The following is a 26,160-nucleotide window of genomic DNA, read 5'->3' on the forward strand; positions in this document are numbered from 1 at the left end:
GCGGAGAGGAGGGCTATGCAATAGTTGGCGTTCCATTAAAGACAAGTATAAAAGAAGATGAGGGGGCAAGCGCGCTGCAGGGGATGATCATCTTACAGATGAGGACTAATACATAGAAGGTAGGGGGAAGAAAATGGGAACGAGGAAGGTTAAAAAGCAGAGCAAAACATCAAACTGAAAACAAGCACTTGGAGAAAGCATGCGGATGAAGAGTGAGCCAGAGGGGAAACCGTATGGAGAAGTAAATAAGAGCGATATCCAACTGGGGAGAAGGGAAGCAGGAGGATTCAAATGCAGCTTGCACGAATACCCAGAGTGTGTATTTCCTCGCATGTGTGTGCGCACGCACACTTACACACGCGCACGCACGCCAAGACCTGCGATGAGGCTGAGCGCAGCAGCCATGCTAATAAGGGCTTGGGGAAGAATTCAGACGGCGGAGAGCACAGCGCTGTGAAAGCATCACTTGTGCTTGTGCTCGCCTCAGCTGCTGGCTTCACTCTGCGAGGCTGCCCGCACTCTGACAAGTGCATACAGAAGTTGCGCACAAGCGACAAGATCCCCCAAGATTGTTTGGATAATGCAAATTCAAGGCGGGTGCGCTTACCTGCGAAGGGATTCGCAGGCTGCAGTTTAGCATTTCCACTGCATCCACTGTGACTCAGTGGATTTTTGTCATTTGAAATCATCCAGAGGAATTTTTGCTTTTTTTTGTGTTGTTTTGTTCCAAAAAAATATTAGCTTTTGGAGATAGATATAAATTCTTAATTGATACTAGTTCAGATAAAGTTAAGATACAGGTGACTTGTTGCAGCCCTAACCCACCTGCTGACCATGTGCGCCTGGATACTAGCTGGTTGAAGCTACCAGTAGCATAATCAATATAATCTCAAAGATCAAATCATGCAAGCCTAAAAACACGCCACACGGATCTGTACAGTGAAACCGCAAATGGCTTATTAAATCAATGGTTCCTTTGATTGCTGAGATTATGAATTTGATAACCGTGGCACTAAAAAAGAAAAAGAAAAAAAAGAACCCGCAGTTGACTTTACAAAAACAGTCCAGCAAGAGAAGAGAGAAGTAGTGCTGTCACTAGTCGATTAATCTAGCGATTATTTCATCGATTAATTTGATTCTATTGTTCAGATTTTTTGTTTTTGCATTAAAGTGCATTACAAAAGCATTTTTCCCGATTACTGTTTAACTCATTTGCTCCCAAAAACATATATATATATGTTCTATTTTAAATATCATCATGGTCCCAAAAACATATTTGTTTGTTTGTATGCTAGAACATACAAAAGGCTTTGATGCAGCCTTTGAACTGAAGAGAATGCGTGAAGCAATGGTAGTTATTACAAAAACGACCAGCAGGTGGCAGCAGAGTATGAGAGATCAACGAGGGCCATGTTGCAAAAAGCCCCCCCCCTCCCTCGTTTTAAAGAGATTTGTGAATAATATTGCAATTTAGCTATATTCTAATGCTAATTGCTGCAAAACCGAAACAGATTGAAATACACCTTTTTTTTTTCTAATGAAATTAGAGAACAGATGTTTACAAATGTCTGAGTAAACATAAGAGATTCAGTCTTCTTTCATGAAGGAATACAGAAATCAGTGAATAATTACTATTGATATGCTGAAATCACAGGATTTGGACCATTTTAAATTAAAAAAAAATGGCTCCTAACGATTATTTAAATAGCTGTCAATTAATTTGATAAATTGATTACTTATCAATTAATTTTGACAAAATATGTTGTAGCCATTAAGTACTTTACAAAGACAACGAAACACTTCAGCATACTATACTATTGTATATTTATGTTTTTATGCTCATGTGGTCATTTTTGTGAGGTTGTATATTTAGTGTTAAAAAGTTTGAAAACCACTTCGATAACAGTAAAACGACAGCCAATGTGGAGCTAATGTAAAAAGAATGACAAAGCAGCATGTTGAACAAAAGGATTCACTGTTCCACGCACTGGCTAATGTCCATGATATAAATGATGATCAGGAAGGTCAGGTCCAATCATTGGTAATGCCACGCCGTTTTGCGGAATTCTATTACACGCCGCAGAGAGAGGCAGTGCTGCTGACCTTTAAGATGCTTCACCCAGAGGAAATGCCAATTTCCAATATTTACTGACACAGCAGCATTCTTTTTTCTGGACACAGCAGCATTCTAATGAGCCGCTGCCAACAACCTGTTGGTGAGTGCCACCGAGAATTGAACAGAGGGGTTTTCGGTTTCCGGTCGGATTTGTTCAAACGCTCTTTGTGCATCTCAAAGTAAAGATTGCTACGGTTTATTCTATGACATCAATCATGTCCAAAAACATGTAATACCGATTCACTTCTGCTCAGTTGAGCACAGTTTAGTGGACACACCAACAACAACAGAGGGATATAGGATAGATCGTTATCGCATTTAATGCTGCTACTTTCAGGCATTTAATTGACTACGTGGAAGCATGCAGCTCATGAAACTATTTTTTTGTGCAAACAGTTTGTTGCACTTCGCTTTGTTTGCCATACAGCAAAACAGGGAGAAAGCTGAGTGACATTTTATGGGGAACTACTTATTTTTGGGAATTAAAATCATTCTGTAGCTTCAAAGCAGCTTCTGGACAGACAATCATTTGGCTGTGTGATGACATGTTGACAGGCTCATATTTCTCAACGAGGGTTGTTGAGTTGATGATGAAGAGGTTTAGCCTGAGGGTAATTTGAATTTACATGCGCGTTTCCACCCTTGTTGAAACATCTCACTTGAAAAATACTGTCGTTTTTTTCCCCCCTCAGATTTTTTTTCTTCTAATTTTCAACCATTAGAAATCTATTTATTTTCAAATTTTGATTGACTGAGATTTTGTCAAATACTCTCAAAATAATTGAGAACAGACTGATTTATCATGTCATTTCACAGTATTGCATAGCTTTATGGGCAAAGTAATTGATTCTATTGATAGTTTGTGGCCCGGGAAAAAAAAAAACATCCAATAAGAGTATTGACATGTGTGAACACCTTTCAAAACAATCAATTGTATATTGATGAATGTCTCAACCAACAAATACAGTGAGCTCTTAGTTGGACTCAAGTCTTATTGGCTGAAAAATGACCCTTGAACTGCCCAGTTGAGAATTTATGGGCCTCACTGGGTGATTTTGCTTCTCCAATGCAGTAGGTAATTTACAACCCTGCCTGCCTGCTGTTGAGCGTCTCAAGCCAGAGCCAGGATTAGACTCTGTCCGGCGACATAGCCCGTGGATCACTATAAATCTCCACTGATTGAATGCAAATTGGAATAGTACACTATGTATGTCAGCATACATCAAGAGGACAAAAAAAACGTGTTTGCTTGGGCACATCCATGTTTAAGTGGCAAACAGGCAAGAAACAGACATTTAATGGGGATTCAAAATCTCAATTACACCATATTATTTGTTTACCAGCAGACTTTGATGGAATTCCAAGATGCCCTGCAAAGGATGGTGATAAATTCTTAATAAGCTGCAGTGCAGACCCTACACACGACACTGACCTAAATCCTACCGCTTATGTCTACCCGTCTCGCTTATTTCCACTCTAAATCAGGCTCCGTTACACATTTTGCTTCTCAAAAACACAAAAATGTCCCGCCGCATGTCTCCGATCACAGCAAGCACATGAAGAAATACAGCGCAACAAAGTCTTGTGAAGGAGAATGAGATGCTGTGCCATCAATGTGGGACCATCTGCTGATGTTTCATATGAGGAGTAAAATCTCATCGGCCCTCTCCGCCAGAAGCACGGAGTGCATGTGATTAATATGACTAGGTTAATGAGCAGGCCCGGCATTGCCTTTGCTCTGCTGTCAGTATGTACGCATCTTAGTAGTGATTCACTTAACTATTTGCTGCTGGAGTATGCAGACATCATACACGGCGCGCCTTTTGCTATTAGCAGGCCTGCGGCGTCGCTATGCTTTGTTGGAGAAAATGTCCTAAATATACGTATACTGTGTGAGTAAATGCATGCAGTTTAGAAAGCGCCACCTGGCAATTATACTGCTAATTAAAAGGGCAAAGCACATTTAATGGATTCATCTCTCAGGAGGGATGTTCCCCTTTCTACAGAAATGCACTGTCCACTCTCTCCCTCTACCTTCCAATCTCTCTTTCTGGCATGTTATGCCAAAATATGACAGGCGGTGTTATGAGAGAGTGTCACGTAGTTGTTTGAGCTTTGTAAGCTAGATGGGCTTTGTGCCCGAGGGTGGTTACATTTGTTCAAACAACATTCGGAAAAGCGCCAAATGCGTTAATGTAAATGTACGAAAAACAAATAGCGGAAAAATAAAAATAAAATACTAAATTGTTGGGAGAATAAACTAGCCACTAGATTCTAATACATGAGATGTACAGATACAGTATGTGCACAATCGCACCTGCACAGTTGCCCATCTGTTTTCTGTAGGGGATAGCACTGTTTTCATTCACGTGAATAAGCATCTTCAAAACGATGTCAGTGAGGCATAAAAAGAACCCACTGAAACCACAATTCTTTCAAATTGAAATTATTCAATTGAAATCAAGTGAAAAACTGGTAAGACTGACATTGCAATGGATGTGGGCCAGTAATATGGATTTAAGAGCACTTGAGGCAAGCACAGTTTTGTTTTTTTTAAGTTTTTGGGAAAAGGTTGTTAAAGTGCTCCCCACTCTCACATACAACAGCAAAGGTGGGGATGGCCAATATGTTACAATTTCTTTCATGGCCACTAGTGCAGTAGAAGTCCCTGATAAAGAATTTAAACTTGAAGATGGATCTTTTCTGCCATTATGATTTCAGTAGCGTAAAGAGGTCAACACTTTCGATATTTTCAAAATTGAAATGCAGTGGCGGCTTTTTTGCGCCACTCTTCTTTCCCAAGTGGCGTCATGTTCTTGAAAAGAGACAGTGGAAAAGCCGGTGGGTGCATCTCAGCCACTCAAGCAGTCTCAGAAGAGCTCAGTCAGACAAGTAGCAAACATCAAAACTGTGATTTTACAATAAATACATGTATGCACGTTGCTGAAAAAGGAGATAAGTTTGCTGAAGACATAGGGCACATGAATAGTTCCGGGCATAAATCATGTACAGTGACTCCCTGAGGAGTAGTACAGTTCAAGTATTTAAGTGAAACATGAAGCCATAGATAATTGAATGCCTGTTTCCCTATGTTGAGAGCCATCGTCTCATGGGTAAGAAATATATGTTGAGATGTGATGGAATCGGGAGTTGATGGGGAGTAGGGAGGCGAAAGGCCAAGGAAAAGCGAGTGAGCACTCCTGAGAGAAATTGCTTAATGACAGTAAGGGGGTCTTCATGAATAACAAATCGTGGCAACTGTTAACATCAGCAGGACTCTATAGTGTGAGCCTTTTGTGAGATTAAGGGCGGGATGGTGTAAAACAAGACGAAAACTAACAAAATTGTTCCGTGAATTCAGCAATCAAAATTAAATGTCACGAGCAGGAGAGCAGAGAGCTCCGACCCGAGTAATAACTTACATTGTCGGCAATGGTGCGACCCAACTTGTCCATTCTTGAGCCCGCCTCTGCAATTTTCTTGGCAGCGCTGATCACATCAGATGTATTCTTCAACGGCCCTTTTCCCCTGGGGAAGAACATTTTAAAGATCAGTCGCAGTTTCGGTTCTTTTATACTAGCTGTCACGTGAATTTTATTTGTCATAGGGGAGAGCAAAACGCGTGTAGAAACCAGTAATGCACATTTCATGTACCATAGGTCTAAGTCAATGTGGCATTTAGAAGTTTGGATCCTTCTTAACTGATTCAAGTCTCTGTGCCTGCAGGAAACCGATAAATCAACATTCGAAAAGTTCAGCAATTGATCTCTGCATAATATCTGAGGAGCAAAAAAGCAACTTCTGAAAATACTTTTTTTTTTAGCACTATTTCTTCTGGTTAAATACATAATATGCATATGCTACTGCTGCGAGTCGCTTCATGCAGGTTTTGTGTTACACCTCATGCGTTAATTATTAAATTGAATCTGAATGCAGGAGATCATGAAATCAGCCGACGAACAAGACCACTTAAAAAAGGAGAACAGCAGTCTTTCAATCACAATCCTTTTATAGAAGGCGTAATTATTGTTGACATCAGACAATTGGGAGCAAAGAATGCATATACGATAATATTCATTGGTGCAGTAAAAAAAATAAAACACACACACACACACACACACACACACTCACACAATGATCACTTAACAGACCTTAACGTAGAACAGAAATATGCTATCTGGAATGTTGCCATATTGCAACAATTTTTTTTACCCTATACAGGTCAACTGAACCCAGTGATAAAATCCAACATAGCGCTTAGCTATTTTTTCTCCCTTTTCACCACAAGGGAGTAAAAGGGACACATTTGGCAAGAGACACAAATTGAAGTCAACACAACACTTACAAGTTTGAAATAAATAAATAACTAAAACTGAGGACAGATGGATATGGAAGTTAGCGACATGTTCATATTCCCTTTACCCTCTGATGCCCCGCTGCAAAGTAATTCAGTGTCCTAATGAAAGAAGCTACTGCGATAGCACAAAGAAGAATCTTGGAGGGCAACGGCTTATAATGGCTCCTGTGTATAACAAAAAAAAAAAGTGTTCCTAGAATAGTAGTATACAAAAAAGAAAAGAAAAACTGACTGCTGCAGAATGGTGGAGACAACTTACAATCAGTGTAGTATTCGGATATATACTTTAAGAAATTATAAAAGAAGAATTTGGTCGGGTCGGTGTGGGGGCCGACTGTTCACAATAGTCAGGGTTCGTCAGTGTGTGGTATTCCAAAGAAGCTGTCTTGCATTTCTTTTTTATACACATTACGGCGTAGCAAACAGAGCAAACCCCCATCCAAATGTTTACTTGCATAACCCATCAACACAACTCTTATCTACATATTCCTTTTACATGGTGTCCCCTTAGTGCCAACAGAGGCCACGGTCGGATAAACCAGAGCCTTCTCAACAAGCTGAAAAACTTGGGATCTTAAAACAATTCATTTTCTCGCACTTTTAGTTTAGTGGTTAGCTGGCAGGCATGCTTGATTGTTACTTGAAGCCGTTTCTTTGCACTTTATTGCATTTCTTAAAAAATTGGCAGTACTCCCAGATATTTTGAATGGCATTTATTTGTCCACTGTATAACTTGTTTTTATTTTATTCGATTTATATTGTACTCATTTTACTGTTTTCTATATAAAATGATGTTTTATAAATAAAGAGTGAAAAGAAGAGAAAATTGCCATTTCATATAGTTTTAACCAAAATTACTATCAGGATCTATTACAAATCGTGATTAGAATATAAAAATACATATTTTGTCCATATTACACAGCACTAAATCACTCGCTGAAAAATTTGCTTGACCAATGAGCAATCAGCAGTAATTTAACACATTCGCTCTGCACCCTCCAACTGCTATGCGCCCTGGTTTTGCCTAAATTCTTTAAAAATAAATAAATAAAAATTCTACATTCATCAAAAGAGTACTTAACTTGAAGTTTAAGTGTTCATGTCTCTCAATAACAGGCCCCTCTGACAAGAGGACACGGGAGATTTTCATGGCGGGCAAAAAGAGTTCAAGACCAAAGTTCTAGACACAGCTGCAGGCGTCAAGATGTTTGTCAGCCACGTAGGACCGAGCCATACCCGGCTACCCAAACGCCACATCAGGTGGCCCCCAAATATATGGAATGTCTCCAAGCCACAAATGCTTTATTCATAAGGTCCAACAGACAGCCATAAGCAATGCAGGAAGTCAACAAGAATCACTCTCACTCTGCAGATTTGTCAGGAGAGGTCGAGATCAATTACCTCACAGAGCATTAACCTTGGCAAGGCATTGTGCCTGCTCAAGGTTGAGGGGGCAATAATTTGGGCGAAGGTGGAATTAGCTGGCTACTGACCTTCTGTGTGCTACTGTACAATGCAGGCGTGGGGGAATAATATCAACGTATATATTCAGCCACACGATCCTTCATCTGCCCCCATCTGCCATGTGATTTCATTTCATCTTTGTTCTCTTATCAGACTTTGTTTTGCCAAGCACAACTGAGGTTGTTTTCAACTGCATTTGTATGCATGAATTGTTTTGTCCGATAAAATCCATGCATCTCTGCAGATTTGGACAATGTCAGTATAATGTCAATGACTGTGTTGTCTAAAATGTTCTGTCAAACACTACACAACGCTGGCATTGGGCCAAGGCTGATTCACCAAATTTCCCTCACCCCCAGCCCCACACAGGTGTGGATGTTATTTTCACAAATTCTACACCAATCTTATGTCTTGAAAATGGCTCTCAATGCTTAACAGTTGAACAAATGTGACATATTTGAGATCTCCTGAAAAGTGCTGATTTTCAAAGTAGGAGGATTCCACTTGATGCCAGCGATATCCGAAAAGACTGTTTCATTGACTGCTTGAACCAAGATCAGGTTTTTATTATTCCTCTCCACTGGCCAGCTGAGGTGTCCATAAAAAAACTGACCTTTTGACTTAGAATAGAAAAACAATAGGTGGCTCATATGAATCCAACTCACCTGGTGAAGTCTGTCATCTCCATCATGATCATGCACATCTGCTTGGCCAAAACAATGATGTCATTGCCGCTGTCATCCCACTTGGATACCTCAGCATCCAGCTTGCTCTTTTCCTCTTGGAAGCTGGCGACATATTCTGCTATCTTTGCCTTCTGTTCCTGTGGCAACTGAGCCATAATAGCCTAAAGTGGGGATAGTTGACAAATACTCAGTAAAAACAGAATAGTGTAGCTGTATTGTGAAGGTTTATAGAAATGGGTGACGATGGGTTAGGGCTAGTGTGCCGAGATGGTTCACACTACATTGAAGGGCTTTTTTCATACTATATTACTTGTCAGCTTAAACTTTAGACAGTATGTATGTGTGTTGATAATACTGTGTACAGGTATGTTCAATTAAAAAAAAAAAAAGGCCATTGATCAACATTAGTAATACTGGTTGGCTTTTATGAGGTAAACAAAATTAAGCTGTCCAAGATAAATACAGAGTTATTTAGCACAGTTTAATACCATGCATAATTCACAAATCCACCTATGTGGTGTGGACAATTGAAGGACAACTACAGAACATCTAATCAGATGTAATATGAATGACATTTAAATAATGGGACAAGGGCATACACATGGGCATTGTCCATCTAGCTTGACTAAATAAAACCAATTGACACCAACAACAACAAAACTGGTGCAACTGCAGAGTAAATAGGTTAGTGGTCTGCATCTGAATTTTCTGATAATATAATAAACTGGAAAAAGAAACTCTTGACTCACCCTAGCACTCTGGCCAGCAATCAGCTGGTCATCTTCAGTCTGCACGCTGGTCCTGCTGCGAACATCAAAGTCTTCAGTCTCAAAGTCAGAGTCGTCTAACTCTTCTGGAGTCTGTAAAAGAACAAAAAAGGTACAGATTTCTTTTAGAAGAAGCTGAAAAATAAGTTAGGCTTACGCCTACGGTTATTTGGCAAATTGTTACAAAACATGAATGCAGTCTATTGTACCAAAAAAAAAAAAAAATGCATGTGCTGCTTGGGCATCTGTGAGGAAAATTAAAGAACAAGGTAGTATATAAAACAAGGAGCACAAAACTCAAGAATCCCATCTGGCATTCCTGAAATAGAGGAAGACAGGGTTCTTGCAGGAATCACTTAGTTACATTTTAGACCCTTTTTGGACATTTTTAGACCATTATGAGAAAATGTTTAGACCAAATCAATTCAAGTCACAGCACTTTGGTGCTTTCCGGCTTTCGCGTGTGACTCGAGGGCCTTCACGCTCAAAGTCCCCAACTATTTTTTTTTTTATATATATATACTTTGCATCGAGCCGAGTGCCTATTGCCTGCTACTCTTCCCTCTTCCAACCAGCTGGAAAACTCAGTGCTTTCAAGCTAATTCTTGTTAAACTGACATTTACCCATTTTACAGAAACATGTTCCCACTCCCCATTCTGACATTCTGACTACCTGCATAAACTCGGTGGAAATTAAAACTTTAAAGGTACGGTATGCGGTAGTGGACACCATTTTGAGCCACCTAAATATAATGCTACATTCACACCAAACGCAAAGGGAAGCGTTTGGCCTCGCTTTACTCACTAGCGTTTCGCTGCCAGAGTTTATCCCAGCCACTTCCACTACGGTAAAACTCTCAGAAAAAAAAGTTTCAACAGTGAAATCAAGTGGCCAACACCGTGCTATATTGCAGGATTCTACGATAAGCCTTTGGGTGGTGGCCCTGCCAGAACCAGCACTGGCTCTGTATACTGCTGGCTGATACCTCACATCGGTATTTGGTCAATTTAATTTTTTTCAAATCAATACTATTAATTATACACACATGTGTGTTTTTTTTTTTACGTCTATTTATTTTACAAATGATTCACCAAACTCGGGTGTTGAAAATTGCTTGCTTTCTTTGATGATGCAATCTCAATGATTGAACAAACATTCCGTTTTTAAGGATGACGGCAACACAGCACATCACCAGAACTCGCCACTTCATCACCGCAAACTCATCACATGGCAAAAAAAAAAAAAAGTTTCATGAATGTTTTTCAGCACGCAGACAGTAGAAATAACGCATCAGGCCCTTTTTTTTTTTTTTTAACAGACAGTTCTCGGAATTGACGGAGCGGATATAAAAATTTAAGACTTGGGTAAATTAATATTTAGAGATGGGGTGAAAATATGGTTGTTTTTAAAAGACATTTGATGCCTAAAATTTAAGTTTTTAAATTTTAGACTTTTACGACTTTTTAAAACCCCGTGGGAACCCAGGCAAGATGTAAGAGTTGCATACCCCAAGTGTAGCTACTTCAAATTTGATCCACCAAAATCTTTTAATATTAAACAGACCATATGCTTCTGTTTTTACACACACACATTCAAACACAGTATAACTCAATCATGTACTTTTGGGACGCTACAAAACCAAAAGAATGAAAAGAAAAGGTGGTCAAAGAAGATTATAATTGTTATGTTGTGCTTATTAAGTAGTGTGATACCTCCCATCTTTAAAAACTTTGGAGTAGTTCCATCTAAAAATAAGCAAATTGTTTCATGGAATGCAGTGATGTCATTGTTGTGCACGGAAGATGGCTATGTGCTCAGGTAAAAAAAATCTGTTCTGACTCACAGGCATCCCTTTCAAGTCAGACAATGGTGTTCGTATGGGGCGCAGATATCACCTGCCGTGGCCTGAGCAACAGATGAACGTGGGAGGCTCACAAATGGGAACTCATCTTTGGCAGCAAAAAATAAATATATATATATTTTTTTTTTTAAATAAAATAAAATGTTGCAGCATCAATACTAGTCTGCACTGTTTTGTCAGGATAGCAATGTTTGTTCAATACAAGTGATAAAATAAATGTAAAAATGTGTGTCATCTTGCATGCAACAACCTTGCAATAGCTGATAGTCAACAGTTCTGGCCTGACAACAAGGCCAGCAGTTAACATGTCTGAGTAACAGTCATGTCAGTTGGACCATAACACAGTTTTTGCTCTGATGCTCTCTTCGACTTTTTGAACTAGACTTAAAGATGAGGGGGAATCACCTTGACCGCCAAACTATGAAGGAAAAAGGGAAAAAAAAGGTAGCAACAGCTGCCCCCCATTTCTCACTGTCAGCAGCTCTCATACTTATGACACTCTCATTCATGTCTGGAGGGCATATTTTCTGATGTCACTGTCCAAACGGCAGACTCTTCATTCCTGCTTTACAAATACAGTCTGACCAACCCTTTTGTAAGGTAAATGTCTAGTGGCCGGCAATTGCTCAGTTCTGAAGGATCTTACTTCAAAATTTTGTTCTTGATTGCTGCATATTGTCAGCTTGTTGCCTAAACTGTGTGGGTTTAATTAGCTTAAATGTATTTTCTTTACAATAAACTATTCTATTCACCACCATTAGTATAAACACAATATTCTGATTATTGTATTTGAGGAATCTGCATTAAGCAGAAAAATCCACCTATTTTAACCCACATCAGGGGGCAGCCATTTTGCCTTTTACTACCACTCCTCGTCAACTGAAAATAACATCACGGTGCCTAAGGGCTCAGCTTGTGAACGTCATGTGACCAAAACCCAGGAAACAGGTGAGCCAAGAATGTTTGTGAGCAGTCCTGAGTGTAAAGAGCATTTATACATTTCGCACAGGGTATAACGACATACAATATAAATTGTGTGAGGGAGGCAAGCAATGTGTGCAACCTACCCTAATCATGAGGACAGCCTTGCGAATGTCTCGAATGCCATCATACACAAGACGAGAAGCATCAATGAATTCATTCTCATCAACCGGCTGTGAGGGGTTTGCGCTCAAGGCCTCCACTGCAGACTCAATTTGCTCTGTGAACCGTGGCATCACTGAGGGAGGGTGAGATGAAAGGTGTGGGGGAAAAAACAATATTGAGGAAGATTTCTTTGAAGAACCACAGTGAGCATAGGCCAATGCAACCGCAGTGTAACCACAGACAAATGAAAATTACTCGTTACTCCAAGATAACAGCCTAGACAGGACAACAATATATTTTAGCAGAAGGAACAAGTTGTTATTCAACTTTGCACATATAAGAGTGTTTATGTATGAGTTAAATGTCTAAACAATCAATTACAGTATTTGTTCTCTGATTCAAATGCAAAATGAGGCTTAATGCATCACCTCATATCGCACAAACATTGACAAACCTAATTTCATGCTGGGGCTTGACTGATGAATCAGTCGGCCGATTTAAAACGCGCTCTTTTTAAAAAAAAAAACGGCGAAAAAGGGGAACATTTTTTCACATATTTTATATACATATCATTGTAAAGAGGTCTAATGGTGTGCCTGTAATTCACACCTTTGTTTTAAACATTATGGTACTAAGAAATTATTTTATCCATTACATTTTTATTCTGACAAATATCAAAAAAAAGTTAATATGGGTCTTTGTCTACCAACTTTTCCCACCAGGAGCTGCCACAATGTTTTTCAAACTTGCATTTGTTTTGCTTGTTCAATGCTTGTGCTCATTTGAATGTTGTAGCCATATATCGTCTGTGTTTGCAAAACTGTTTCTTTTATAACCAACCAATTTAAGATCCATCTAACATGATTACGTAGCATTTGTCAAACTCCCTCAAGTCTCTTTCTACTGGTAGAAACATTCTGGCGCTGTACTCAATTTCATCATCGAATCGGAGTTGCACCTGTGTCAGTCAGCAGCTTTGTGGCCTCCAACACCTTCTCTGTGTAGATTCCTGGTTCATAATTGTCCATTTCAGAAGTGACCACATGAACCACTCGGGCAGCACGGCCTCGAATAGCACCGGCAGTGCGATCCAGGCCATCCACATCTTTCTCTTGCAGAGCGATAACACACTTATTCACGTCCTCCAGGATGTGATTCTCTGGGGGACAATGCACAGTTGTACTGAGCATAATTCCTTACACTATGATTTGCATCATGTTATGGTATTGGGTGTCATACAAGTAGCACTTACCTGAGATACAAAGGAAGTCATCGATGGATGTTATGTCGTCAACAGCATCAGTGAGGACCCTGACCTGCTTCTCCCATTGCTCCTTGAACAAATCCATATTATCTTGTGCCACCTTACTGTTGGGCTTTGCAGCAAGGGCCAAAGCTGCGTTAATCACCTGCAAATGCCCCATCACAAACATAATGACATCATTACGGTGATTGTAGGCATTAGGATGTGCAAGTTGAGCTCTTTAAAAAAAAAAAAAAAGGATGTGCAAGTTGATTTTCCATGATTTTGCCTTCAGAGAAGCGTTAAGTCACAATTTTTTATATTAAATGTATACCTATTCAGTTCTCATATTTTACAACGACAGAAATCAAAAGTGAGCTTGATGGATGTGGGTCCAAAAAGCAACAGTACCTGAGGGCAAAGAGTTTCCAATTGCGATGCTGCCATCCGGACCAACTTCACTCCCTCCTCGTTGTTGGAGATGGAGCAGGCCAAGTTAGCCACCTTAAGCGATAAGATAAAAATGGCACACACGAGAAATAGCGTAAGGGAGAAAGTTCATATTTTTCTTGAAGACTACAAAACAAGAGAAGCATTCACAAAACTTTAATGTATTTTTACACCTTCCCAAGAAACACTGCGCTTCTCCAAAAAAATGTAGGTCGGAGGCTGCTGTTTAGATATGATGGCAACAATGCAAGGAGAGAACGTCTGGGATGAGAGGAACTGCGCCAAAGTGGGATTATCCAGACAATGATGTGCTGTAATGGAATCTATTACAAAGCGTGACTTGACTATAGCCAGAGAAAAAGTGTTTTCACAAGTCTGGTTCTTGTATTTGTAATTTGAAGTATTCACTAGTTCAATTCAAATAACCCATACTAAATCTGACATGGTTTTAACAAAGGTTGTGGTTTTGTTGAGATGGCATCCAAAGATGAATGTGGGTCAGTCATAATGTCATCAGGGCTTCCAACAAATGTGTATAAACTAATGGACCATTTGCCTTTAGGCCACTAACTCTTGTGCTCATATCATGTGAACAGAATAGAGCAACACTGATACCGATTTGGTCAAAGGCCAATTTTTAAGAGCACAGATTTCGGAATTTTGATCTAATGCAGCATCACTCTGTCTATTTTCTGCACATTGACAAAATTGTCCATATACATATAATAAAAGAAAATCCCACAATTGTCAATGAAATCAAATGAAAATATAAATCAAATTAACCAATAAACATTGGATATTGCGTTTGAAATATGGTTAAACAGAATTATTGAGATAATAATAATAATAATGTAACAGGACAAAAATGATAGTACCCCTCAAAAATATGGAAAATTAATTCACCATATAGAAGTGTTAAACTAAGTGGTGTCCTCTAAATAATGTGACAGATGTCTTCAACCTTCTAACCAATTAGCCTGCCTTGTTAAAGTTGTCACTGCTGTTGGTGACACCGTGTACACCACAATGAACGTGGGCAACAGAAAGCAAAGGGGAGAGTTGTCTCAGGAGACTCAAAACTCTCTCTCGAACATGCTTGTCTATAAAGGCTATAACATCATCGTCCTAGCAGCTTCATGTTCCTGTGACTACAGTTGCAGATATTATTTAGAAGTTTAAACTCCACAGGACTACAGCCAACTTTCCTGATGTGGCCGTAATGTGACAATTAATGACAAATTGGAGACACATTATACACATGGTAATTTTTATCATTTTTGAGGAGGCTTATTTCATTTGTTTATTTTTTTTATATAAAAAAAAAATTCGGTTGAACCATGATCAAATGCAATTTATGTTTTTTTCATTAACAATTTTGCCAAGTGTATATAAACATTTACCCTCTGCATTCACACGACGCTGGAGACTAAGCACACACATTTACACCTACAGGAATTTAAAGTTTGCAGTTATCCAAACATACTGTTCAATTTTGACATGACAGCGAGGCATCCGTGCTCTTTTCAATGCTAGCAAATTGCACAAAATTGCATAGATCAACTTGCATGACGAATGTAGTGCACCTTGCTAAAATAGCAAATAGAAAGATAATGGTCGATGGAAAACGCAAGTAGCCACAATTGAATGGGTCGATTATCATAAAGTGTGTGTGGTAACTGTGCAGACGATCGATCAAGATTTTTGCTATTACACAAAGTAAACAGCGTCTTAGTGTTAGCTGAATAACGTTATCATGTTCCACAAAAAAACAAAAATATATATATTTATATATTTAAAATAAGATTAGCCTCCGCCCTCAACTACTACAAGCTAGTTTTCTATAGTTAATAAATTCCCAAAATTCTAAATAAATGAAATCTCCCATAAAGCTCAACAAATTTTAAACTGATCTATTATCAGCCATTGGATTTTTTTTAAGGCCGATGCATATTTGTCAAAATGCTAAATACTGGCGTCGATAATCGGCCCTGCTGACAGTCTGTCCCTACAAGCTGCATTCAGTTATATAAAAGGTATTTTACACTTCAAGTAGCTTTATTACATATAAGCTACAGTATGAGCCTGCCAATGTCCTGAGGTCTGACAGTGAGGTGTTTCTTGGCAATTTAAAGGTCTCATCCCCGATGTGCTGCCCCATTCAGTCCAATGCACTAGCAGTGAGTTTGGCAAAAGCTTATGCTGCTCTGTTCTCACTGGACCAGCCAATAAAGTGGACTCGTGGTCAACCGCCCATGGGGAGATGTCCCATTTCAAATGTCAGCATTTGATGCTCGGACATGGGCATTCAAGGAATTGAGTGAAAGTACACTAATGAGGTCAGCTAGTGGTGCCTCTGGCTTGTTGATGCTCCTAAGTCATCATTTTGTGGTCTCTCATGTTCTAAGAAAAAGTAAACATTTCATTAATTAGCATTCATAGATTTGAGTGTGACTACAGCAGGGAATTGGGGAGCATTATCAATGAGGAACAGGCTAAAATTCATCAGGAATACTGGCAAAGCTGGTTAAGTCGGTACATTTTGTAAATCAAATTTACAAGAGTTGAAACACATAGAGAACCTAAATAGTCAACCTGGAAGAAGTGCATTGATTCTTGTAGGCCAGGTAAAATAAGTCAATCCGGAATGAAAACAAAACAGATTAATTCTTAGGTTGCGTTGAGTTTTGACAAAGAACACAGTTAACATTGTACATTACCTCAATCAGCTTGTTGGCATGCTCACGGAACACCTGTGCATATTCCTTGACTTCTTTCTCATTGCCATTCTTTGCAGCTTCAATCAAAACCAGGAGGGGTACATTGGTTTCCAAAAATGAGTCAGAAACATGGTCCATTACAGCTTTACGCAGCTATGAGGGAGAGAAATAGAACAAAGTGGCAACATTTTAAGTTTTCAAAGTTATTAGTCAATTATTCATTTTACATTGCATTACATTAACGGCTATTCTAAAAGGGGAGAGGTTGGAAAATGACAGTTCAAAAGCCACAAGGGGGAATTGATAAAAAAATACAAAATAAAACGCACCTGTCTGCGGAGGTCTCTGGTTTTCTTTGTCATCCTGTCGATGGCTGTGTTCAGAGCATCACTCCTGTCCTTTCTGCCAGCCTGTGAAGAAAACATGAGAGGATCATAGATGGTATTGAATTGACTGTTTTGTGATATAATGTGCTGAATGGAATTAACCAATTATCTTAATTTGAATGATTTTCTGCATCTATATTTGCAGATTTGGTAACTGAGGGAGAATTTTGTCGTTTTTTTTTGCCCACACTTTGAAAGTTGAAGGCAAGCAGGGAATCATTCTACTGCACACGAGGAGGAGGTACGTGATCATTTGCATCCATCTATCGATTTCCTGTCTCGCTCATGCTTATTGGGGTAGCAGGTGTGCTGGAGAAACGCGCACGACAACGAGGACAAGATACCTGTTTGGCTATGTTGTGCAAATATTATTAGCTGGCTGTCCCAGCAGAAAGAGGATAGATTGGGGGGTTAATACATTGATTGGCTCACTCAAATTAATTTGAAATTAACCAGCAGAATATGCTAATAGTTTCACCACTAACATCCACATGCCTATATAAAATTAGAAAGGAGATTACACTTGAACAATGAATGCTGAAACAAATGCATGACAATTGTACAGACAATATTTTTAAACCTACAACTTAATAAAAGTGCTTAAATTATGTATAGAAACATTTCAACTCTTTTTGGCAAAAGGTGAACACTAAGTGCTAAGCAGTAGTGAATCTCTACCCACTGTTCCCCACAGAGCAGAGAGATGTTCAGCCTCATTCTGCAAACCGCTCAAGTGGAAGTTACCCGAACTTAAAATTTTCTAACAGACACACACTGGTTGGCTCCAACAGATTCCCACAGCAAAGCAGAGAACATTAGTGTAAAGGGACATGCAATTGACACAGAAGGGCAACAAGAAACCAGTTAGGTTCTGGGGTTTTCACCCACAATGTGCAAATCTGATGCAGAACCAACCATGGACCTGAACACTCTTTGCCCATCAAGTGCGTGTCGGGGGTCCACTGGAGACACGAGATCTCCCATAGCAGTAATCCTGATTTTTGTTTTGTTGTTTTTTTTCCGTCGGTTGCAGTTCTGTGGTTGGGCGTTAGTCTGTTCTGCCCCTTACTCTTGCAATCCCATTTCATTTGTGCCTAAACTAAATTTGATTTCCACACCAGAGGATTCAAAGGCACTTCTTCAGGTGTATATTTTGGAAGTAGTTTCTCTGAGGCAGCTTTTCTGATTGCAAAGTAAGTCTATCAATCTTTTTAAGGACAGACGTTAAAAAAAAAAAACATTCATTTTCCACAAAAACATTAATTGAATTGCATGAAAAGTGTACGTGTTCTTCCCCCCCCCCCCCCCCCAAATTTTTTTTAAAGCATGGCCCCCAAGCCTACTATTCAATATTCCAGAGGTATCACAGTTGGTGGATATCTCATTACCTGAGGTTTTGTGGTTCGAACCTCGCCCTTTGGCATTCCTGTGTTGAGTTTGAATGTTCTACAGACATTCTCTTAATGCTTTCTCTGGCAACTTGGATAGATAGAAATCTAGTTCACGATAATGAAACACTAAATACATTAATGAGAGAAAGTAAGATTTGCCAGCCATGTATTACAAGGCCTTGCTTCAGGTCCCTGCAATTAATGGGTGTTTGCTCATTAAAATGTGAAAATTGTTACTCAAATGAAGTAATTGATTAGCAAAACTGCTCCCCAAAGAAAAACAAATGGTCTTTTAAATTTGAGCCTTATTCAATATATTGTTGTTTTGAACATATGAACTATTTTCTTTCTTCCTATTCTTGTTTTTCTTTTTTTACGTCAACTTATATTTCATATTTGTAATGCGTTTTCTTTGTTTATATGTTCAATAAAACCAAACCAATAAAATTATGTTTGAAAAAGTGAAAAATACATTTATTGCATCTACCTAATAAACAGCAAACCATATTTTGTTCTCACTTTGTGGTTCGGAGACTAGTACTCTATGTTTTAAAATGACTAAGACATGTTCAACATTTGTACAATTTTTTTTCTTTATCACCTCATGCTGGGGCTTAAACATAGCTACACTGCAGTGAGATAATGCACTGGTAAATTATCTTGACATAAGCTTGACATTCTGTTAATACACTCCTCTAGCGACATGGAAATGCAGACCTTTTTTTATTTTTATTTTTTTAAATAGTATGTTATGCTTTTAAGAGTATTCAGACCTGTGCATCAAGACCAACAAAGCAAGGCGTCACTTTACAGGTGTGACTAATTTCAATAGCATGGCAACCCCAACACCTCCAAGTTATCAATATTCTGATCGTGACAAGTCAGTGGGAAGAAGTGGGGGTGGAAAACTGGAGGTACACAAGCAGTGGTATGAGGCAGGGAGCAAGTGACTGAGCAAGTGAGAGAGACAGAACAAGCGAGAGAGTTGCTGCGTGAGTGGGAGAGAAAAAGAGAGAGAGAAAGTGTAGTGATGGTCGACGCCAGGCTGCCACCACTCTGTAGCAGTGAGTGGCTGCAACAAAAAGCACAGAATAACATCCCTGGCTCCCTGCTCGGCTTTTTTTCCCTCTCTTCTTGCGTCTCAGCAAGCAGATGAGGGCTCTGCTCACGGTTCTGCGGAGGCAATGTTGGGACTTAGCCGGCGTCAGAAGCAGATTCTTTGGATGCCATCAACAAGTTAGGGGTGGAGGACTTGAGCCATGAAAGGCGAAAGGCTTAATTTTGAAGCAACCGGCTGATGAGACATCATTGCAGTGGAAGGGAAAGAAAAGGGTAAAAAGAAAAAAAGGGAGGACGACAACCTTAACCAGAATTGCAGGGACTGCAACTGCTCAACTTAAAAAAATATATATATATCAGCAACACTTCTAGGATTTGTTGGATAAAGACGACAATTAAACCACTATTGGATTTTATGGGACAGCAAAGAAAAACTGGAATAAACATCCTGGGACATGGAAATTTCTATTTTCTCTCCTTTGCGTGGGCTCAGTATTGCTTCATTTCAAAAGAGACTGGTTCATTTTGTGCTTTTCCAAAAAGGTTATTTCCCTTTGGATTTTTCTTCCATGTGGTTGCTCAAAAAGTCTGCAGAGAAGGACAGTTGAATGCAGCTTCCGATGTGCACAAAAGAATGGGTAAGTTTGCCTATTTTTATATGTAAGATCTGAATATGAATAGGGAAGGCAAGTATGAGAAGCAAATAAGTGCATTCTCTGTGGCAACATTTATCTACTCATCCATTCTCCACCGATAGACGGACATGTATACAGACACACAGACATTTGTCAATATATTTAATAAACAACTGTATAATCCAACTGCACCACACAATGTGTAGCCTTCATGACGCAAGGTTAACAGTTAATCTTGACACTGCACATTAAATCATTTCAAAACGAGTTAATTCAATGGATGTTTCAGAGGTTGTGTTTACTGGCACTCGTAATTGGTTATGATACATTATAATTACAGTCCCCCTGACAACACGTGATCTGTATTAAGGGACAACTTTATGCAGGGTAGTTACATATGACTTTCTTATCTAAGATATACCTTAAATATTCTAAACACACATATATATATATATATATATATATATATATATATAAAAGCTTTAATCAAACCATACCACCAACCATTGAAGGAATCTAGCACGCTGCGAAGAGTGGAATTGAAATTATTAGTTTAAAAAAAAAAAGTTAAATTGTGTACTATTTAGAATTATGATAGAAACAAATTCAGTCAAACTGCTCAATTCTAATTAGCTAGAAGAGCTTCCCCCTTCGCCCACGCTCATTTTCTTATCTTCAAATCCACTCAGGTTTTCATTCAAGGTGGCCATTGGTGGGACCTGCACCAGCGGCTCTTTGTCTGTGTATGATCAGCATGCTCCTTGTGTGCCTGCTGCCTTCTGCATCATGCACAACCTGCCCTCAAAAATGCCGCTGTGAGGACCTGCAGTTCTACTGCGACACCCAGGGACTTCAGGCCCCCCCAGATGGCGTGGACAAAGGGGCCCTGGGGCTTTCACTACGGCACAACAGCATCACTGAACTCAGCCCTGATCAATTCTACGGCTTTAGTCAGCTCACCTGGTTACACCTAGACCACAACCAGATTACCAACGTTCAAGAAGATGCCTTCCAAGGGCTCTACAAGCTGAAGGACCTCAACCTGAGCTCCAATCGTATCACCAAGTTGCCCAATACAACCTTCATCCACCTCATTAATCTGCAGATTTTAGACCTGTCCTTCAATCAGATGACCGCGCTGGAACCAGAACTGTTTCATGGATTAAGAAAGCTCCAAATTCTCCACCTCCGTTCCAATTTACTTCGCACCACACCTGTTCGAGCATTCTGGGACTGCCGTAGCCTGGAATACCTTGGTCTGAGCAGTAACCGTCTACGGAGTCTAGCACGAAATGGTTTTGCTGGCCTCATTAAACTCAAAGAGCTCCACTTGGAGCACAATCAGTTGACAAAGATCAACTTGGCCCATTTCCCACGCCTCGTGGGTCTCCAGTTTCTGTATCTGCAGTGGAATAAGATCAACAACATAACATGCGGCATGGAGTGGACCTGGGCCACTTTAGAGAAGCTGGACCTTACAGGAAATGAGATCCGTGTCTTGACACCTGATGTCTTTCAAACACTGCCAAATCTCAAGATTTTGCTGTTGGATAACAACAAATTAAGCAGTCTGGATGCCCAAGTCACGGATATGTGGCAGTCTCTAAGTACTATTGGATTGTCTAGCAACCTGTGGGAATGTACCAAAAGGATTTGTTCTCTAGCCACTTGGCTAAGCGCCTTCAAGGGAAGGTGGGAGCACTCCATTCTCTGCCATAGCCCTGAATATGCCCAAGGTGAGGAAATACTTGATGCAGTGTATGGATTCCAACTTTGCCAGAATTTTTCGGCGCCAGTTGTTCAAACCACTAGTACAACCACAGACGCTACCACAGCTGCAGAGATGACAAGCTCCTTTTTTGGAATTATGCAGCCAACCCCTACGCAGGACTATGCAGAGGATAATTGGAGCTGCTCCACATTCACAACCACAACACAAACACCTATCATTTCTCAAGCAACCACCACTGCATTGGAAGAGGCAGCTGTAACAGATGACTTCTCTATCATGGACAACACCGTTATGACTCATAGGGTTATCATGGGGACTATGGCTCTTCTGTTTTCATTCTTTTTCATCATTTTTGTTGTATATATCTCACGGAAGTGCTGCCCCCCCACCCTGCGCCGGATACGCCACTGTTCCGCTATTCAGAACCGTCGACAGATGAGGACCCAGCAGCGACAGCCTATGGCAGATCTCGCTACACAGGTGCCCTATAATGAATACGAGCCCAGCCACGAAGAAGGAGCACTTGTAATCATTAATGGCTATGGGCAGTGCAAGTGTCAGCAACTGCCTTACAAAGAGTGTGAAGTATGAACTCTTATTTATTTCTAGGACGTATGGTTTGCCATTTGATGATACAGGGTTTGATTTTTGGATTTGCTTTCCAATTCATGTATTAAAAAACAACAACACAATTTCTACTTTCTGGGTTTTAAGAAAATATGGCAAATGCTTATTGATCCAATGACAGACATGACAGTGTTTGGGTGATGTAGAGATAGGCATACCTTTATTTTTCTATGAATGGAAGTTGTTCGTACAAGGCAGGGGCAATCATTTTGAACAAGAAAAGTGTCAATTGTGAAATTAGTCTCTTATGTCAATATTCCTCAGCACAGAGCAAAGACCCTCTGCAAACTACATTAAGTGCAAAACATTACAACCTTTTTTTTTATATATATATTTGAAATCACAGTATTATCCACACCACAGGCACTGTAAACAAACTCTATACTATAAATCGGATAAATGTAATTCTTATGGAGGTGTGAGACATTTGCATTCACAAATGACAAATCACCATTCCTGTGGGGAATCTATTCGATAGACAAATCATCCATTTCTAAATTTTCCATGTTTGTAGTCATGTTGATATACTAGAGCGGGAAAAAAAAAGTTGAACGCCTTCTACAAGCTGATTTTATATGAACATAACATACAGTAACCGCAGACACACTCAAAAGGCACTTCTATCTTGCTATCACACTAGGTGGATGATTAGCAAGGAAACGCTAATGAACAGCGCACATGCCAGACAGGGGACCATTTTATTGTGAAAAATCAAACCTTTCAGTACCCCAGGCTCTTTACAGCCAACACACTAATAAGGACTGACAGCCCCAAGATTAAACCAATTACGGCAAAGCAAAATAATCAAATATTCTGTCACCCACACCAGTGAACCGGCAACATTCTGCTTGTTGAGACGCAAATATAGTTCTTTTTTGAATCCATCTCTATGTCAAACGAAAGCTGAAGTGATTATTTTTATTAAATAGTTTTTATTCGGAGACAGACTATTTGTAGATTTCCATACTTTGACAGTTACCGGGGTGTGTCAAACTAAAACGTGGACAATACCATGACAACAAATGGGAGATCAAGTGATAAGCAAACAGCAAGCCTGGGTCAGGAGACATTTGTATGCAGGAGGGAGAGGATGTGCATTAGCATCAGACTAAAGCTGCTGCCGCAGCTCCGCACTTCTTTGTACTCAGTTTGGTGATGGGGGGCAGGGTGAAGGAGAGAACCTCAGAGGATATGATGCTGAGCATGAAAGGAGCAACTCGGGATAAAGTATTTGCTTATTTAAACTAATATGCCTATTTCTGACCTTTTAAAATATGTGAAACAATAAATAAATACTGAGTTACAACATTTGGTTTGCATTGAAAACTCTGCAATTTGCTGCAACATTTTCACTAAATCTGGTCATCTTGTGAAAATATTTCATTCACAAAACAGCCAAACAAACTCAAGTTACACTGGAGAGAGCCAGCAGGTGTCATTTGTGGCTTGGTCCTATCAAGTTGATTTGAAACCTTAAGATAAATGTTTGTGTCGGTGTGGCAGCACATTTTCATGTGTTTCTATACGCACATCAAAAATTGTTCCATTTAAACGCAAAGGAAAAACTAATTTCCAAAATCAAGCAGGTCTGCTGTGTTTCTACTTTTGATTTCCTTCAGCTTAGCACTATTACAAAAACACTTTCACCTGTCTTGCATGTTTGAAAGTGCCATCCAGGAGAAAGAGACATTCATTTATGGTACAGCAGAAGTGAGGAATATATGGCATTCCAATAAAGTTTGATCAGATATTTGACATTTCACTGTTAAAAACTATGGTTGTACCATGTTATGAAAAAGCCACAGCATTTGTAGAAATATGCATCCCTCTGCACTTTGCCTCTTTGTAAAATGTTTTTGTTTCCTCTTGTCATCCTCTAGCTCCCTATCCTGCCGAAAAAAAATAAAAGGAAAAAAAAACAAGGAAACAGACCCCTCCCTCTCTTACCCAGCATTTTCGTGCAAAATGAATGCTTTGCATATTTTGTATTGTAAATGTACAATTTCATATCTGTATAGTGCATAAGATGTGCCATCATGATAAAAAAAAAATCCTCCAAACATAACAGTATATTTTTTAAATAAAATGGTTCAAATAACAGTGTACCTTATTAATGCTCAAAATTTACTTTAGTTCATCACAATATGGCTTGATGGATGTGTCAGCATACTGAAGACCAAACAAAGATGACTGGAAAATAATTTTAATTTCTAACTGTAAAATGCACAAATATCTAATATATGTGCTACTGCAACGGATTGGCTGTGTCCAGGGTGTACACCGCCTCTCGTCCAAAGACGGATTAACTCACCTGCAATTCTCATTTAGACAAGTAGTATACTGTATTTGAGTTTCATTCAAAACACTTTCACCTGTGAATTGCAACTAGCTCTTAATGGGAAGATCCGAAAAACACCTTATGTAACCAACCAATCAAACCTACCACCATATATACAGGAACTAAGTTTTACCAGTCATCTGCCAAGTCCGAGGACCTGTGTTTGGGTGACAGTCAACGTCCACTGACATCTGTGGATGTCTAGATTTTAACATCCTGGATCCCTATTGAAATTGTCTCCTCCTCGGCCCATACCACGTTTAGTAAAATGCATTTGAGTAGCAAACAGTGCATGTAATTACGGTATCTGGTTGCATTAACAAACGGCGATAAAGTGCTTTAGCAAACTGTTGAATAGTAGTACCTCATTTGTTTGTTTTTTTGCAAACGTTCAGTAGCTGTAAGCCCATCTCCAATTACAGGCATACACTCAATTTTTTAATTCATACTTTGGGGGAAAAAAATGAAGACGTGATTAACCCAACAAATTCATCTGATTACATAAAGTATTAGGATTGGGAGGATGGTCCTGGCAGAAATAGTGGTTCATCCAACTGCCAGCAGGAACTCCTTGCTGCTCGCACTGCACAATGACTTTCTCCTCTGGTGGCCAGAGATGCGCCAGCTCAGCAGCGCTTATCGGTCAGCTCCTGGCCATACAGACTGACTGAGGCAAAGTCTGAAGGAGAATTGGGCTCTTCATTTTCAGCTTGATTTTTCTGTTAACCACTGGTGACTATTTACATTTCATTCAATAGCAGGAAGTTTCAAAGAAACTGAATTCCAAATGCCCTTGAAGTTGTGCCAATTGGAATGAAATGAAAACCGCTCCTATGGTTATGTTTATCGACATTTAAAAAAATGCTGTCTAATTTTTCTATTAAATTTTCAGTTGCATGAAAAAGTATGTGAACCCTTTGGAAATACCTGGATTTTTGCATTAATCGGTAGATCAGCACAGGCAAACCTATAAACCAATACCCACAAAATGTAAGATCTGCCTCAACTGATAAGTGGACTGCCTTTAGAAGAAGCAGCAGTTTGGCTGATATTGAATAATCCAACAACAGAGTCCGAGTGCTGTTTATTGCCAATCACTAAACAACGTGTCTTTATTTACACGTGTATTTAACCAAAACTCATAAACACAAGTCCACAACCTTAATGGTAACTCATAACACCACCATAGATGAGCAAACGAAACTGGCATTGTCTACAAAGACAACTTTCGATGTTTGCTTCGT

General features: G+C 39.5%; 2 protein-coding genes across 2 annotated transcripts in view; one reads left to right on the forward strand and one right to left on the reverse strand.

Moving 5' to 3' along the window:
• Positions 1 to 26,160, reverse strand: part of ctnna1 (catenin (cadherin-associated protein), alpha 1) — a 46,273-nt gene that overhangs the window by 6,985 nt on the left and 13,128 nt on the right. Inside the window, exons 8-16 of the mRNA XM_077577932.1 lie at positions 17,078 to 17,158; positions 16,749 to 16,901; positions 13,993 to 14,085; positions 13,591 to 13,747; positions 13,297 to 13,497; positions 12,320 to 12,471; positions 9,373 to 9,483; positions 8,603 to 8,784; positions 5,539 to 5,644 (exon numbers count right to left, since the gene is read on the reverse strand). Coding sequence (XP_077434058.1) covers positions 5,539 to 5,644; positions 8,603 to 8,784; positions 9,373 to 9,483; positions 12,320 to 12,471; positions 13,297 to 13,497; positions 13,591 to 13,747; positions 13,993 to 14,085; positions 16,749 to 16,901; positions 17,078 to 17,158 — 1,236 coding nt within the window. The remainder of the gene's footprint in view (positions 1 to 5,538; positions 5,645 to 8,602; positions 8,785 to 9,372; positions 9,484 to 12,319; positions 12,472 to 13,296; positions 13,498 to 13,590; positions 13,748 to 13,992; positions 14,086 to 16,748; positions 16,902 to 17,077; positions 17,159 to 26,160) is intronic.
• Positions 19,571 to 24,622, forward strand: lrrtm2 (leucine rich repeat transmembrane neuronal 2). The gene is made up of 2 exons (XM_077578884.1): positions 19,571 to 20,222; positions 20,909 to 24,622. Exons 1-2 carry the CDS (start codon positions 20,000 to 20,002, stop codon positions 22,540 to 22,542), a joined length of 1,857 nt encoding a protein of 618 aa, XP_077435010.1. The 5' UTR covers positions 19,571 to 19,999; the 3' UTR covers positions 22,543 to 24,622.

The sequence above is a fragment of the Vanacampus margaritifer genome, chromosome 10, assembly GCF_051991255.1.
Source record: "Vanacampus margaritifer isolate UIUO_Vmar chromosome 10, RoL_Vmar_1.0, whole genome shotgun sequence".
NCBI classification, from domain to species: Eukaryota; Metazoa; Chordata; class Actinopteri; order Syngnathiformes; family Syngnathidae; genus Vanacampus; species Vanacampus margaritifer.